Source organism: Agelaius phoeniceus, chromosome 4 (genome assembly GCF_051311805.1).
Source record: "Agelaius phoeniceus isolate bAgePho1 chromosome 4, bAgePho1.hap1, whole genome shotgun sequence".
Lineage (NCBI taxonomy): Eukaryota > Metazoa > Chordata > Aves > Passeriformes > Icteridae > Agelaius > Agelaius phoeniceus.
The window spans coordinates 54,160,780-54,179,513 of record NC_135268.1 but is presented as its reverse complement, the minus strand read 5'-3'; the positions used below and the strand labels follow the sequence as shown (position 1 = coordinate 54,179,513).

General features: G+C 35.7%; 1 protein-coding gene across 5 annotated transcripts in view; it reads left to right on the top strand.

Moving 5' to 3' along the window:
* PCDH7 (protocadherin 7) overlaps positions 1-17,777 on the top strand; it is a 267,309-nt gene extending 249,532 nt beyond the window's left edge. For 4 of the 5 annotated variants that reach the window (XM_077177634.1, XM_077177636.1, XM_077177635.1 and 1 more), the window contains one exon: positions 13,443-17,777. In XM_077177634.1, the coding sequence (XP_077033749.1) occupies positions 13,443-13,822 (380 nt within the window). In that variant the 3' untranslated portion in view covers positions 13,823-17,777. The remainder of the gene's footprint in view (positions 1-13,442) is intronic. The other variant, XM_077177638.1, reaches the window with a different exon arrangement.
* Positions 17,778-18,734: the final 957 nt, after the last annotated feature.

Below are 18,734 nucleotides of genomic sequence, written 5' to 3'. Positions count from 1 at the left end.
CACTGTTAATGTGTTTTGCTTGGCTAAGTTTTATGCAATCCTTACAGACATAATTAAGGTTTTTTCCCTACCTATTGTCAAGAACTTAGTCATGCACTGCCAGTGAAGCAAGCCTAACATTGTCATTTTTACTGAGGTCTGAGTGAAAGCAGTAATTAATAATTTTTAAAATTTCTTGATATTCAAATGAATGGAACAAGCTGGAAAATATCTCATTTATTTTGGAAGAGGTAGATGCTAACTCTGAAGCAGTAGTCCAAAGTATATATACTGCATGTCTTAAGAAATCTGGAGATGTCAAAAGCAGAAGAAAAATGGACTGTTTCCTGAGATTTACAATTTTTTGGGTATGGTAAATGCTTTGGCAACCACATTAAACAAAAGTAAAGTGACTAATTTTAGTATTGTGCTGCACAACATAAGAGGAGATTAATTGCGATATTAAACATTCTTAAAACAATAATATAATTGATTTACTAAAAAAGTACTTCCACTGCAGTTACTTCTGACAAAAATGATTCCATTTTTACTTTGGGGCTGGGAAATATTTCACAAAATTTGGAGGAATATCAGAGAAAATCTGTATGCTCAACTCCACTAAATGACTTAAAATTTGAAGACGCTGTTACCTAGTCAACTAACCCCCAGTATCTTCATCACATGGATGAGAGATAGCTCCTGACTGATGTGCTTGCATACCCCTGTTCTAACATTCATCAATCCACAGTTCTATTTGTGAAGTAAAAGCTATACTTCTTTGCCACCTATAATTGTTGAGTAATAATGGTCAAATAGCTGTGATACACACTGCAGTCTCTGTTAGATTCTACCTCTCACCAGAAGGATTGACACTACTGTTTCTGACAAGCTTCGACTTTGCAAGTAACACTTGATTATTTTTCCTCTGTTTTGTTTCATTCAAACTGCTTCTGTACTTTATATTGATAGGAAAAAAAAATCATTATACTGTTCCATTCCATACTGAGCTAAGCACTGATACACTAACCTCTTTTCATGTAACATCCCTATGATTCATGTGTAGGATTACAGTCTTTCAGCTATATGTGCTCAAGAGGAATTAGTTCTGTGCTTAATACTTAATTACTAATGGACTGTAACCCAGATGAATCTGTCATAAATATGGAAAAATTCTGAGCTGATGCTTGCAATTAATTCACTGTAATCTGCAGACACAGCTGAAAAATCAATAAAAAAATTAATGGAAAAAATCCCTTTGAGCAGGACATAAATCACACTGAGAGCACTGAGAGCTTCATTATCTCCCTGTATTTGTCTCTTCATTTTTTGAGGTGTAAAGACTTTTCCACATACTTACTATAAAAACTACAACAGCAGCAAAAAACTCCCCAAACTCCCTCTTCCCTGCAAAATCTTAATAAGAAAGCATCAGGACTTAGAAGTACAAATTTAAGGGAATGATTTTGTGAGGTATTAAAAACACCTGTAGGATAATGCAATCATCAGTCATAGCCAGCACAGCTTCATGAGGACAAAGTCCTGCTTGTAAAACTTAATTTCCTTTTACAAAAATATTACTCACCTAGTTGATCAAGGGAGGCAAGTTGGTGTAATATTTTTGGATTTCAGTAAAGCTTTTCACACTGTCTCTCACACTGCCCTCCTGGACAAAAGTTCCAGCACACAGCTGGATAAACACATCATGGGATGGGTGAGCAGCTGGCTTACAGGCAAGGCTCAAAGAGCTACAGTGAGTGGCGTGACGTCAGAGTGGTGACCTGTCACTAGTGGAGTTCCACAGGGCTCCATCCTCAGCTCTAAGCTCCTCAATATTATCATAAAGGACTTGGACACAGGACTGGAAGGGACTGAGCAAGTTTGCAGATGATGCAAAACTGGGAGGAGCTGTTGACTCCCTCAAAGGCAAGGAGGCCCTGCAGAGAAACCTCAACAAATCAGAGGGCTGAGAAATCACCAACCACATGAAGTTCAGAAAGAGAAAGGACCAGATTCTGCACCTGGGGTGGGGCAACCCTGTATGGACAGACTGGGGAATGAGATGCCAGAAAACAGTGCCAAGGAAAGGGACCTGGAGGTCCTGGTCAATGAAAAGTTGAATTTGTGTCCTGTCAGCCAGGAGAGCCAAGCATGTCCTGGGTGCATCAGGCACAGCATCACTAGGCAGGCCAGGGAGGGGATTGTCCTGCTCTGCTCTGGGCTGTGGCAGCCTCACCTTGAATATTGTGTGCAGTTTTGGGCACCACAGTATAAGAAAGATATAAAGCTACTAGACATCGTCTAAAAGAGGGCTCTGAAGATGGTGAAGGGTCTAGAGGTCTAGATGGTGAAGACACCATACAACGAGCCACTGAGGTCACTTGGTCTGTTCAGCCTGGAGAAGACTGAGGGGAGACCTCAAAGCAGTCTACAACTTCATCATGAGGGGAAGTGAAGGTGCAGGCACTGATCCCTTCTCTGTGATGATCGGTGACAGGACCAGAGGGCGTGAACTGAAGCTATGTCACGGGACATTTAGGTTGGATATTAGAAAAATTTCTTCACCCAAAGGGTGTTTGAGCACCAGAACAGGGTCCCCAGGGAAGGAGTCATGGTCCTAAACCTGCCAGAGTTCAAGAATTTTTTATACAATGTTCTCAGCACCTAGTATGGCTCTTGAGGATATCCTGTGCAGGCTCAGGAGGTGGGCTTCAATGATCCCTATGGATTCCTTCCAACTCAGAATATTCTATTGTCCTACTATTCTATAAAAGAGGAGGTTCATGCCTCTGACATGGAGTAAAAGACAAAACTCTGTAACTACTTCATCAATAAATAATTTTCTTTCCCAGTGGCAAATGGATGTATTATCATTTATGGCTGGGTTTCATGCTTTTATATTTCTGTTATTCTTCATAATTAAAGAGGATGAGCAATATATTTTATAAAATTTAACCCATTTCTTCTGAAGTATACTTAAACACATAGGAAAAATGTGAATTAATACAATAATGTTTTTTATATCTGTTTTTAACATTCATTTCAGTCTTTTGTTATGCAGAATTTCTGTTAAAGAGATGAAAATGCATTCTCTGTACTTTTCAATTCACTGAATTGATTTAAATTTGGTTCTAATCCAGATCTTCTAGTATTATTACGTAAAATTACAAATTTATACGTGCATTTGTGAGAGAAACATTTATGACATGAACAGATAAGTGTTTATTTTTTTCCATTGTTTGGGATAAGGTTCCCTTCATGTGACACAAATGGTTAAACAGATCCTTCACATGACTGCTATATTTCTTCTTACTACACAACTTTCTCTCGACAGCTGCTAAAAAGACAAGTAGTCACAAGTTATTTGTTTCTGCTTCATGCTGAACCCTACATTATTTAGGTAATAATTTGCATGTAGGGCATAGATAACTTTGTTCTTTCCCCCATTTGAAAATAACATAATATAAATTAACAGAACTTCAGCTCATTTTACACTTACAAGTTTAACCTTTGAGAATCTATGACTTGTAACAAAATATACTTTGCATGAGTCACACAGAAAACCTCTGGAAACCCGAGTAATTCCCTTTTTATGAAAACAATACTACTATTTAATATAGGTTACTATTCAATATTCTATTCTGTGTATGAGGCATAAAATAGATCCAGAATCCAGCAATGTTTTGCTGCACAAAGTGGAACAGTATGAAGCATTTCATTTTCACAAATACAGTGGTACTACCAACATAATCAGTTCAAGTTACTACTTCATGTATCAGAATAATTCTCTAAGAAGTAGCTCACTAAAAGATATGAAAGAAAGAAATCAGTATTTTCCCCTAAAACCAATTCTTAAATATAGAAGCCTTCAACCAGAAGCCTCAAACTTTAGTTTGAGTTCTAGTCAACAAGCACAAATGGTTCAGTTTTTCTGTTTGTTTATTGATTTTATTCCTGCCATTACTTATGACAATTAACTGGCCATGTGCTTAGTGGGGGTTTATCTTTTTAATCAGTCACCACTTGAAGCTAAACCTTAGCCATATATAATGGACTTTTATATTGCTTCAACAAATATCAGTCTTAAAAAAGAGCTTGAAACTCCATGTCACTGACTTTTTCTATGCATTCAACTTTCATTATCAGTTTTGTATATCTTTGAAGATATTTGTGAGATATCCATGAGGCCAAATGACACCAGACATCTTTTGGGCCCATGTTTTTATTTTCTAAATGAAGGCAATGCTGCATTCATTAGCATCCCTTATAAATTATTATTTTGAATATCTCAAAAAATAAGTTATCTGTTGAATGAGGTAGGCATAAATTAAAGGGAGATGAGGGGAAGTCATGCTGTTTTTGTCTTCTGTGGCAAGAGCACTTGTTTTCCTACCTACTGTCCATTCCTGATGTGAAAATACATTATTAAATCCTTATCAACATGAAATAAAATAAAAGAGAGGAACATCTGAGGTGAGCTAATAATGGCTGCTAGCTACCTGATTCCCTTAAAGCTCCTGCAGATCCATCACTTTGGCAGGAGAATCAAGGAAGTTATGGTGACTTTTGAGCCTTGATTCAGATTTTCTTAAGCCATCTCTAGGAGAGCTGACATTCTAATTGCTCCATAAATTGTTTCAGCTCAGAGTTTGTTAAGCACTGACACATTTTACTGAAAAAAATAAAGGCATGTAATTTGACACAGTGACAGATTAATACCTTAGCATTAGATTGGCAGAACAATTAGACGGCTTAAATGTTTCCTACATCTTAATGTCTGTGCTACTTCAGGAAGCCACAGTAAGTCCTGCTTTTCTGAAGGATATGTTGCCATTTCAGTGATAGAAGTAAATCAGGCTATCAAAGGATTTAACAGGATTACAAGAAGTCTTGCAGCAAATACATTTAAATCTAGAAAATTAAAATCTGGGGAATTTAGGTTCAGCATGGTGCATTTAGTATGGTACTCACCACTGGTATCCCATAAGCTGATACTTAGTTCTCATTACATATATGCAATTGGTTTTGTGAAAGCAAATGAAATAATACAGTCTGAACTACTGGATAAATACAATTTAAACAAGAGAAAACCGTGTTTCTACTGGCCTTTCCTCTTTTATAATGTAATCAAACTAATATTTGTCTAGGATTAATCTCATTGAATTTGATTTCACTTAACTGTAATGTTGCAACATTTCTGTTATTGTCCTCCACTGACAACTATCAGTTCAATATGATTTTGTCCCATAAGAGTACAAGTATGTGGGGTTTTTTTAGTGTAAAATAAACCCCAAAACTGATTGATCTGTTTTTAACATAAATTGTCTTTAAGTTAGTTGTAAAATACTGGTGATTCCTTAAAGAACATAGATGTAATATTATTGAACTGGTATAATCATTAATTTAAGCAAGAATTTTTTTTTTATCAAGCTGTTCCATAATACAGGAAACAATTAAAGAATATTATATTTTAACATTATGGAGGTAACTATGATAGAAATAACTATGACTATGTGGAAACTCAGCCAGAAATATTATTGCTTAGGAAATATTTCTTTATTACTTGGGTCATATTTCTTGGTTACATGTCTGAGTCATTTTAAGTAGCTATACAGACTAGTGTAGTGTGTTTAATAAGCATAAAAAAACCAATAAAACTTTATATGTTCATTATCTTATGTGACTGCTCCTCCGTACTACACAGATAGGTAATATTCAAGGGAAGCAAAACAAAAATATCATACAAGATGCTAACACTTGTGAAATTTTGGTTCTTAGACAAGTTTCATGTTTAATGGACTTCAGAGGTGTGATATGCTTTGCACTACTACAGGCAGAAGCAATATTCATTCTTTAACTTTGTGAAGAAACTAATTGTAAAATAGGATGGATGTGTATTTTCTCAGGAAACAAGATTTTATAAATGCTAAATTATCGTGTTGGAACTTGGGAGTGGGTGAGGTGCTTTTATCATTACAGGCTTTATGTTTCTGTATTCCTTTGATTAACACCTGAATTAAGTGGTCCAACTATTTCTCGGTTTTTCTCGTAGTTTTATTACCATAAAATTTTAAGGATGATTCTAAAATGGATTTTTGGTTAAACTGAGGCCCACTGTCTGAGGTTGATTTATTACTGAATAAGTCAAGAGTCTCAACCCAGAAGCAGTTAGGAATTGGATTGAGGCCAAAGTACATGAGAGGTTGGCAATCACATCAACAGAACTGTAGAGATGAAGGGACACTTTAGAGGTCATTTAGTGCATCCTTTCTCTCCCAAGGTAAGATTAGCAACGTTTATGTTATCCTGAGAAAAATTTTCTAGACATTTGTAAAACTCATCTCAGATTCTGTAACCTTCCATTAATACTTCATTCATCCTCAAAGATTTTTCTAATTTCTAACCTGATTTGTCATTGTTGCAATCAAGACATTAAGTCTGGTCTTTTTCACTATGGGCCTGCAAAATAGATTATTTCCACTCTTGTTTTTTTTCTGTTCTTGCCTTTTAGGCACATTATCAGTGCTCTTTTCTACCATATCTCCTTTCTCTTCTCACTAATTCACTTTCATGCATCTAGCTTGAACTTTTTTCAAATATAAATAATCATTTAACTGTTTCTATTTTCCTATTACATTTTTTTGGTCTGTTTTATTTTTTATTGGTTTTAATTGTAATGATCATTTAGCAGTGCATATTTCCTTTACAATGCCACTCTGGTCTCTCTTGAAACTGCTAAGTATTAGGACTTTGGACTCATCACAGCACTGAGTCTTGCTAGCTTTAGGGATTGTTTAAGAGGAACTATTATTTTCAACAATTTTACAAGTATTGAAAATTCTCACTTTCATTCTATATTCTTCATTCTTTATTTCTATATTTCTTTTCTCTGCATTGAAAAAATAAATCAGATTTATAGAACTCATGATTTTATATCATTGTCATACCTTGTCTCATAATATTAATCATTCAATCAATATACATAAAACCTTTCTATACGCTCAAGTATTTTCTTAAGCACTGAAAGGAATTTTAGAATTAGGCATGATATATGTGAAATTATTCTAGTCCAAAAGCAATTAATATATTCATTATTTCAGTGCAGTTGGCACATCTCAGGCAGTGGATTTGTGTTTGACTTTATTCAGTAAGACTGTTTCAGAGATGGCATGCACTATCTCTGCAGTACACGATAATGCCACATTCAGAATGACAGCAGTCCAAGCCTTGGGGCACCAAACGCTTCTTGAGATATGTTCAACTGCTGTTTAACTGTATTTAGCCTAAGGTACAGAGAAAGAAATTGCTGATGCTTTCTAACATGTTTAAGTATTTTTATAGTGTCTTGGCATGTCAGAATATGCCACAGCACAAACTGGGGTGCAGTTCCTGAATTACAGCAACTAGGAGGCAAGAATTTCAACAAAAGTACTGTTGTAGCTGTATATCCCTGTAGACTAGCTTTGTTTTCCCCCCTTAAACAGTGATTTTCTGCTATATGTACTCTCTCAGCTCTTTTCTGCATTATTGTTCCCTGATCATGTCGTCAATACTTGTTAGGCTTTAAGAGATCTATTGTGTCCCTGATCACACAGCTCATAAAAGAGTCATGGCTTTTAATATAAAAGCCATATAAACATGCTCCACTTTAATCATATAATGGTGTTTCACCTGCATTTTGGATGCTTTTCTGAATGTAACATATTTGTGTACAGAATGCAGAAAAAATGGGGCTCATCCAAAACACAGTCTCTTTCTTTACTATTCTTTTTTTTCTTTTCTCACAGTAGCTGGAACTACTCCACATGCAGTTTTTATAGGTCCTCAATAAATGGAACCATGCTGGGATATTACGGGCCTGTCAATGTGGAAAGCAAAATCTGCATGGAGTCATTGATTTGTCATAGATACTATTTAGAACTCCTCTGCCAATGACTCCTCAGATCCTGTTGTCCATGCTGCATGGTTTACAGAAGTACTGTTGCACTGCTCTAATACTATATGGCTACTGTGGTTTTGCACTCCTCCAAGAACAAGGTCTACAGCTAGGAATGCTTTCTGCAGATGTTCAAATTATTTGTCTAGATACAGTGACTTGATTTGGAAGGTTTTCCATCTCCAGGGACAAGTGGAACAAAATTTTTGCCAGCTTAAGTACATCTTAAGTCTGTTGTTACCATCAGCTTTGAGTGTGGTTTACAAAAATGAAAAAGTGAAAGCTCTTTACATTTTTCACCAGTGTCTGTGCTAGAACAATGTCATCAGTAGCTGTGTGTCTATAAAATATATTGTACAACAATGGTTGTTAAAAATGTGTAGAATGGAGCCAGAGTGAGCATTCTTGACTATATTTCTGCAATGTGTGTATAAAATAAAAGCACATAACTTGTTAGATGAAGAGTAGTGGAATGGATAGGGTTGGAACGGACCTTAAAAATCATCTAGTTCCAATCCCTAGGTGTACTTGTTGACTACTGAGTTCATAATATTTTTTATGTCCTTGATGAAATGTATTAACCTCTTTTGATTAGGAATAGGAGAGAAAATAGTGGAAAACTGCTTGGTTGGAATATTTGAGTTAGTTTCTTTGGTTTTAAAGTGGAGTTAGAACATCATCTTTCCCCAGTCCAGCCTACTGTGGTAGCTGCCTTCCCTTTCTGATAAGAAGCAACCCTACTAGCCCTAAGGGAACAGTCAGCTACAATCAGCAGAAACATTAGCACACATACAAATAAGATCTCAAATCACTTACATTCTTTTGTACAAAGTTTTATGGAAAGCATAAAGCATATTTCTGTCTCAGAAATTAGCTGCAAATGTTTAAGGATTTATTGGATGAATAGTTACTAAAGTTTTAAAAAATATCTAACTTTTATCAGATAAAATTTAAAACTTTGTGGTGGAAGCTTCCATCAGATACAATGACAAAGTAGATTTTAAGGCCCTTTAAATTAATGTTTTCCAATTTTTTCCCAAGCTGAAGTCTGGCAAGTGAAATCTGTTTTAAAAGTATTAAATTTTGAATTCTCCATTTACATGTATGTCTACTTTTTTTTTCTAAATATCTGCATTTTAGGAAGTGGGTTTACAATGGCTGAGCCAAGTTATGATCTGATGAGAAGATATGCTTGAGAATAACTAATATACCTTCTGATGACATCTTCTGATGAACTTTTTTGTGCAGATAAAAAGTTGAATCTGACTAGTCTATACAAACTCTTAGAACCTAATCCCAAATCTACAGATTTCAGTATAACAAGAAATATCACATATCTTTCTCTACTAATTAATGTTGTGATAACTTTTTTTGGTTAATAAGGGGCATTTTAAGCACAAATTAACTTGGTTTCCAGATATGTAACTGCAGCAGGAATCTGTTGTGCTACTTCTTGATGATTTGCCAATTCTGCTGACAAATTGTTTGCTGTGTCATATTCCATTAGACTTGTCAGTTCTCAGTGGGGTCACTACTGGAGTATTTAACTTTTAAACTGAGAAGCACTTAGGAAAAGCATTTAGCTTAGAGATAGATGTGTTTCAATGCAAATTATACTAGAAGACATGAGTAAATTTATTTTTATTTTCAAATTTAGAGCTTGTTCAAAACTCCATGGGCTAGGTAATTTAAAATGCTGACCATAGAGTCCCTACTCTGCAAAACGAGGTTGATCTGTTCCAGTGAGTTAGCAAAAATGCAGTTACTGTGTAGCTAAAGTGGCATGGCAGTTTATCCAAATTAGAGGTTAAATCACTGTTATCAAGTGCATAGAAAGCACCCCATCTTCCCTTTACCCACTAGTTTAGGTATGTCAATCCTTTAAACAGATGAGAGATTAAAATGCAACAGGTTTCAAACCATGTTAGATTAAATCTGTACTCAAATGCTGCACTGATTCAAGCTCTGAGAAAAGATGCAAGAAAGCAATAGAGTAGAATTCTGTAAGTGTCAAATCTTAGTTGAAGGTGTTTTAGAGAAAAATATATGGCCCTGGATTTGACAGCCTGAGGGACAGGAGGCTGCTGCTGCTGTTCCATACCCCCAAGTCCAAGCAAAGATGAAGATATATTCCCAGCAGGCAGACACACAGAGTGCACACATACACCATTTATACACCCAGTAGTCCACACAGAGCACAGACACTCAGAGCCCTCCCATGAACACAAACAGCACCAGAGGCCTCATTCTGTCCTCTTCTCTGGCTGGACAGGATGAAAGACCACTACTAGTGATAGTGGACACACCCATATCTATACATGCACTCATAATAGAGAGCCCATTCCCAGGAAAGAGTTAGAAAGGAACTTGATAAGAGGACAGGACAAATGGTGTTCATCCAGCATAGAACATAACCAGACAAGCAAACTATTTAGTTGTGACTGGCCCTTTTATCCCCTTTTATCTCCATTTCCCCTCTATCACCTAAACTCCTCACTTGTCTTCCTGATGGTTTCTCCCCTAAATGTCATCTAAGTCCTTTGCTGTCCCAAATTCCTTTTCCCTTATATCTTATAATTTGCTCTACATACCTAGACAGCAATCCCCAGCATTACACAGAATGCTGGGAAAAATCTTCCTCCTGAATCCTTGTTTTGAGTTCCTACTTGCTACTATAGACCTCTGTGCTCCTCTGGGCCTGTACAGATGGGTCTGATTGCCCTATGGTGGGCCTGGGCAGGTCTGTTGGGGTATTATTTGGGCTAGAATTGTTCTTCCAGTGTCTCTCTGAACTCTTTTGTGGGTGTGAAGATAAAGTTTATCATATAACCCAACAGGTTATGTGACTTGGAGGGTTTTGCTTCATAAAACAACAATTTAAGGCTGAATTGCACATTAAGTCCTCGTGTTTCACAATAACGAGTTCCAGTATTTGTCCAGAAGTGAATAGGAGAAGCACCACAATGCAAAATGGTGCATTTTCAAGAGCATGATTAAAAGACCACCAGCAAGGGAAGGATTTTTATGAACCCATGTATTGCTGACTCAAAATTTTTTTCCAGCTAGAAAGACTCCATCAGATATAATGAGGCGCTAATTGTTTCAATCTGGAAAAAAAAACCCAAACTCAAATGACGACAAAAGAAAATCTTTTCAATAAACATACATTCTTATGTTTTAAATAAAGGTCAGACAAATTGCCTTGATCAGTGGTTGCTAATATTATGTCAGAGTAACAATTAAAATACTTGAAGCAAGCATAAAGTTTAATGGCCAGGATTTTTTTTGGAAATAAGGTGCTGGTTCAAATAATTTATAGAGGTTTAAGGGAATTGGCCTTGTTGTAAAAATATGAAAAATTCTGCTTAAAAATCAAAGCATATCAGGGCAGCGGAGCAGTTAATTATGCTTCTTATCATTAGGGAGAGTCAGAATAATGCTCATTTAGCTGACAAACAGAGGATTTTCCCATACCCATCCCCATATTCTGTGTATGTTTGCAGAACAGAGCCATCTGAAAACCAGTAGGCTGATAAGTTTTCATAGCATTGCATTCTTCATTGGGGGAAAAAAAAAAAAGTGAGAATTGTGTCTAAAGGAAAAAGCCTTAAAAATAAATTGGGGAAAAAATTTTAAACAGAAAAAATCACTCAGTTCCCTCCTCCTGGCCTTACACATCTTAGTTACAGGGTTACTCAGTTATCTAGAAACCAGGGCTATTTCCTCATTAAAGTCAGTGATATTTCATTGAAATATGAAATTTTATACAGTAGTCAGAATGCATTCAGTAAATTCTATTAAATATTGACATTTGTCAGTAGCAAATAGTGTACACACTCTTTGCAATACTGCAACAAATTATTTATTAAATTAATGTTTAAATGTCTGAAAAAAAAATCAGGACAGGATGGAGATAAATCTGACCTTCAAGAACTTTTGCAATTCTCTCAGGATTAAATCCACAGATGTTGAAATGAAATATGTTTTCTCTGCAAGCACCTGTTTTAAATATTTTAAATTAAAGTGGTTTATTCTGGAAGAGTGAATGATTTTTGGTTGTTGGGTTTTGGGGTTTTTTGTTTTTTTGGTTGTTTTTATCTTCAGCAGTGGTTTCTTTTATCAATTTATAAAAAAATCACAGCTGAAATTGCCATCATTTGAGAAGGTACTCTATTAGTCAAATTCAAAGAAAAATAGGCAAAACAAAGGTAACAGAATGAAGGCTGAGCAGGCCTTTGAAGGAGTTTTGATAAGTTTGTATAACACATGTTACTACAAGCAAAAATTACTGTTCACAAGAATTTTGCTGTTGTAGTGGGAAGGTAGAATGATGCCACAGTCCATTTGAAGTACCTGATTATGTTTCCATGTTCCTTGCTCCCTCCAAAATAATTGATTTTTTTTTACAAAACAAACCTAAATATTTAATCAAATAAGTCATATTATATGAAAGCCATATCAAACACACTTGAAAATTTTATTTTTTGATTTATGTTCTTTGTCAATTTTGTTTGAATATAATGTTGTTCCTTTGTAGGCAGCTTCAGTTATTCCTTTAGACCATAAAGTACTCTATAACTGAATAAAAGCAAGGTTTAAGAATATTACCCATTCCTTAATAGTTGAGGTAGTTTTTAAATTCAGTTGTATGCAAGTATTAAAATAAAAATATTAAATATCCCTGCTTTGAAAAGAGGTAGGAGTCAATACTTCAGGCCTCGGAACTTTGCTGGTTTTCAGTAAAAGCTCTTACAAGTACAGAAAACTTAGACATAGTGAACAGGAACAGGACACCTTCTAACACAGCCAGTCACATATAAAATGTTTCTCTTTAGGCAGCACTCAGATTCATCCCATGCCCTACCATGCACATGTACACACAGAATGGCTTTATTTGTACTATTGATAAATTTATAACTCATAGCAGAGGTTTTGTATGCTTCTGCAATTACTGATTGTACAAGTTATCTAACATATTGTGGACTAAAAACTCAAGTGCCCAATCCTCAGAAATACAAGCAGAGGGTTACATTATGTGAAAATTCAGTCCCTTTGTCAATAACAGATCTGCTCATTTGCAGGGCATTAAGTATGTTTGTAAGTACTTGCAGGGTACAGGGTCTCAGGATCCTTCCACATAAATTCAGAGCATTCCTAAAAATAAATTCAAGGAAAGGTATTTTTAATAATTTCTAGAAAATTGGCAGTATGGAATTAAGTGTTTCTTTGACTCTTTCAGACATCAAAATTAATTCAGTACCTAATGCCAAATGTTTCTGGAATTGATTTTCAGGCACAGGAAGAGGATTAATAGATTTTGTATTTTTTCAATTATTAAGATTGAGAATAACTGTACAGATCTGCTTGCTGCCTCTGGGTACATGCAATGTGAAAAAATTATTACTGAGGAACTTACTGCCACATTCCTACCAAGATCTTTAAAAATACCTTTTGTGAATGCAAGGATTCTCAGTTTCAGTCAAAGTCACTGTAATATAAATTTGTAAAGACAACTCTCTTTTATTTTCAGATTCACGGCCTCTACCAGATGTAGCCCTAACAGGGAAGTGCACCCGAGAATGTGATGAATATGGCCACTCAGACTCCTGCTGGATGCCAGTCCGCACTTCTCCGGAGAGAAAGCAGAAGAGCCAGCCAAAACTCTCCACTTTCATGCCTGTTGATGAACGGGGCAGTCAGGAAAAGCTGGCCAATGGAGAAGCCTCCCTCATGGGTGACCGCAACAGAAACCTCCTTAACAAAAAGTTGACCTCATCTTATGAGACCTTCAGCGCAGCTAGTTTCAGCAAAAATGAAGAAGGCAACCCAGAGGATATCCCCCTTACACAGACAGGGGAATACAAGCCATCTCCTGTCAATACTCTAACTAGAAGAGAAGTTTACCTGTAGGCTAAAAAGCAGCAACAAAGTTCTTTCATAATATAAGAAAGAAATGGGGCAAAAGTCTTAAAATCACAACAATTTTAAGAAAAAATGTGAAACAATAAAGAGGGGGCCACCAAAGAGACAAAAGATCTGCCTGCCACTTCTGCCTCCATAGCAGGCATGTAATTATACTGTCTGCCTGACTATACTGTACAATGTAGAAAACATTGCTGTTACTTGCATGTCTAATTCCCCCTCGCTGATTTTTATTTTCCTAGATCTATGGCTGCAAATTCCTCCCATAGTAGCAAGCTTGATTAAAAAGAACACGACATACTGTTGTTTCCCCTCTGCAGAAGCATGAATTAAGCCACTCATTTTGTTTGTTTGTCATCTGGCTTGTTGAGGATAACAGGTCAGGGAAAATGTATTCCAAACATACCATCTGAATATTGCTGATCCCCATCAGGGACAATCCTACAGAAACCATAAAGATATAGGATAAATATAAAGGAATAATCATAAATAGGCACTTTGTGAAGACCACAGCTTTAATATTCTCACCTCTCATCTGAGGCTGGAAGCAACAGAAATACATTCAGCCTGAGACTGCAGTCAAAAACATGGCATACTTTCCCGTGACTCATGGACTCTGGTTCTGTTTATTCCATTGAACAAACCTGTCTTGCTGTGTCTCTTTCTCTCTTTCTCTCTCGTTCTCTGTAATGATTATTTCAATGTAAACACAATTACTAACACTTATACCATAGGATAGCAATGATAAACTGTTGAAATCATTATTTTGGGCAAGACTAACATTTAGCTGGGAAGATTGTAATAACAAAAAGGCCAAAGATCACACAATGGATCAGGGGAACTGCTAAGTATTGGGGCTTGACTTAGAAAATAAATGTATTCACAAAAAAACCACATGTACTCATAACACAGCGTCAGTTACATTCTATGCAGCAGCACAGTTCACAAGCCCAGATGACAAATTTTTTTTCCAGTGTGGTTCAGTTGAATGCCCAAAGGAACTGATGCTTTTTTTGTAATGACATGATACATTGCAGCACATGCTGCATATTATATGCTGCATATGCTAGTTCCAGGGAATTTTTAAGATCAAAATTAAAAAATATTAGTAGAAGAGAAGGCCGTGTTAGTGGGAATGCTTGATGGGAGGGAAAAAGGTGGACAATAGGATAATGCAGTAACAAGAGAACATTTCAACTCGGATACAAAAGCTTCTTTTCAGACTGCAAGGCATGGTTGCTAAGTGTGGTCATCAGTGTTGCAGCTTATCAACTGCTTCAATTATGTCAAAGATGATGATAATGAAAGCTTTCTTGAAACCAAGTGCATTAAAACCAAGAAAAGTGCAATACTAAATGATATCAAGACTCAGAACATTTAGCATTAGTAAAAAATGGTCTGATAAACAGTGGTATGATACCTAGGAGGTCAAGAGGAGTTAAAAGGAGTCCAAGCTACGATATGCAAGAGCTGTAACAATTATCATGGTGAGTGCTTCTTGAAAGGAAGAGGAAATGAAACAGGGTTTTGTGCAATAAAAGCAACAAAACATGCAGAACATCAACCAATTGCTTTGTAGTTGATGCTGTATTAATAATCACAGACTGAGCTCAGACATTCAGACAAAAGTGACAATCAAACAACACAGCAAGGACAGCTCAAGGATGGAGAAAGCATTCAGATCCCTGGCTGTTGAACTGGCACGAAGGCATGGCTAGATGGCTCTCTAGTAACTGTAGTCATAATGTAGCTTTGGGTAGTTTCTTGCTTTGCAGAATTGCATAGAAATAACCTTAAACAGCCTAAGGTAGAAGTTGGTAAATCAAAACAACTCATCACATTTATCTTTTGAATTCACTTCTCCATGTAGTGGGTTGTGCCATTACTGGCCTTTTCATTCTCCTCTCTAAAGTTTACTTTCTTCAAGTAACATTAGTTTGTGTATAGCAGTTATGATGAATGGGCACATTTTAGAAAGAAAATATTAAAATCAAAGATTATTAACGATTGAACATTTTTATGTTTAATTATTTAAGTAATACGGGGAGATGCAAGCTAGTACTTTGTTATGAGACTGCGTATAGCAGTTACTGCTTTGTATAATCTGTAAGTACCTGTTTAAAAATGCTTCTAAAAATGCTTATGTAATGTAAACACATTTTTCTTGCACGTTTCAACAGAATACACAATTGCATAACACAAATGTTCAACAGAACTTCCTTTAATAGGATTTTATTTAATATTACACACAAGAAAATAAATTAGGTAGCTGGGTTCCATATATTCTTAGACACTTTTTCTACAAGGCTAATAATACAGGTCATAATAGGCCTTCCGATTAAATGGATCAGCAGTCATTCACCAATTTTTGCACCACGTAAGACAGTCATGAAATAATTTTCTTGTGTGCATCTCCTTAGATCTAAAATGTGTGAAAGAATTTTTTAAAAATTCTATCTACTGTAAGTATTCACAGTAATTCTTGTGGAACTAGCCACTATTAATATGCTGATTACTCTTCTGACCTGGCATGACATACAAATATATTTTGTGTTTGTATTTTTCCTCTTTATTTGAAATAGGTTAAATCTGGTGCCACTCCATAAATAGAGTGCTTTTGTATAAAAAATAAACAAATAAAGCTATAAAAAATAATTAGGGTGAATGCAAAATATGCAACTGTGCCTTTTATACCTATTATTATGGTAAAGTGGTAGTTGGGTTTGGACACTGAGGGGTAAGGGGCTATTCCCAACTTTTTTGAACCTGTATATTTACCTGTGTTTATTTTCTGAGAAATTATAAATAATATATTTAAAAACAAGCCTTTTGCCAAACTCAGTTAATGGACCAGTCTTAAGCATTATTAACACAAGGCTGTGGTTTAAGTAGGTCTTGAGGATTTTTTTAACTACTATTTGTGTGGGCTTTGGGGTTGTTTTAATTTGTTTTTAATTTTGTTGCCTGGAAAAGTATGATCAGTCTATATGATAGTTATTTAGCAAGGTGTCACCAGTTCATGTTGCCAGGAAAACTGACATTTTTTTAATAGCTTTTAGCCTTCATCACATTTTATTTGTACAGTATAGAAATCATCTTTTTCTTTCCTTCCATGGGAAACTCAGATGAGCTTTGCATGTATTTTACATTAGGGCACCTTTATAGATTGATGCGTTAATATATAACTTTATATGTATTAGAAAGTTCAATAGCTTTGGTCTAAAATCTAAGGCTTAATCCAGATCTCAGACCCACTATGTTTATTGAATATGGTTTCTGACTGGCCTGCTGCCTGAGTTTCAGGAAAAAAGTTAAACATTATTTTTATGTGGGGGAAAAACTTAAATGGGATTGAAATGATTGGCTGAAAGGCTACCCTAGAAGTTGTCAAGCAGAAAAATCATGAATCTGGATAAAGATCTTGTCATAAATCCAGCCATCACCAAACACCAGTAAGGAAGTTAAACAATTAAGTATTTTTCTTTCTGTTTCACTGGTGATAAATATACAGGGTTTCCTTAAGAAAAGAAGCAGATGAAAAAGCAATAGAAAGCCCACCAGTTAAGTTGTATTACTATCTGAAAGAGCATAAGCACTAGGAAGAAGACAACATTCACCAGCTACCTGGGGTATGCTTTCAGACAACTTTTCCTAAATTTTAAAGCACTTGCATTCAGTGTGGTACGATCTGTTTGTAATAATAATCATTGACTATTGTTCTGCAACTTGGATGTTGATAGTGAAGCAGAGAACAATTTATCATTGTTTATTATGAGTCACTATGCACGCAACTATGCTAAACATGGCAAAATGTATTAAACGCTAGTCCACCTCTATTTATGAAATATTTACATAATTTAATTTGCTTTTGTACAGTTTTATGTAAATAAATTGCTTGTCATTTTTGTCTCTGCAAATTAAAATATAACATGTTCAACTGGTTGCCCATTTGCCAGTTTACTTTCTTGGACAGTCTATTCCAATTTTACTAGATTAAATCACATGCTAGTTTCAATATTTAATGGCATTTTGAATAACAAAGATGACACTGCCTTAGTAACTGGCCACAGATTCAGCTGCAGAGATAGCTGAGGTTTTACCTGTCTTCTGGGTGAAATTCCATAGAGGCGAGGCTACTGCCACCCTGGACAGCACACAGCTATTTTCACAGCAGAGAGTACTTGTAACTTGAACAGTTGTTTCTGATTACTGATCAAAAGGGCTTATTTTAAAAATGTGTTCAAAACCTTCCTATTAAGTGGAATAACAAACCTTTAGTAAAAGTCCATGTATTTCCATTATAGACTGGCAATTCTCTTATTATCAACAAGGCTGCTATCTTTTCCAAGAAGTTTAGAACTATTAACACATCCTAAAATGTCAGTAGAGCATCTATATTGAGAAAAACAACACAATTAATGCAGAAATTCGGGGAAAAAAAGAGAAACAAGAGCCTCCAGTTCTCTCTGGCTGTGAATCAAATTATCCATCTCAGCATAACTGTAAATCAAGAACGAATCCTCCTCAAGAAGGAACATCTGAGAAGAAAAAGTTTATTCCTTAGCTGTCTGGATCCCACATAGCTTTTTTTGTCCTTGTTTGCTTGTTTGTTTTGAAAGAGCAGGCTCCAAAACAGCCATTAAATTGGGATTTGCATCAGTTATAATATGTGAAAAAAGTGTTTGTTGGGAGAGGGATCAAAGGTCAACACTCCTTTCACCGCTCTGTGTTATGCAAAGTACCGAATTACTACAGAGGCCTTGGAAAACATTGAATACAATTTCCCAGTAGAACATCACAGAAAGAGCCATTTATATCCTTTTACCTTAGTTACAGATTAGGCTTTGGTTTTTGTGAGTACAAACTGGCCAAAACTTTTTATAAAATAAACTTTACATTG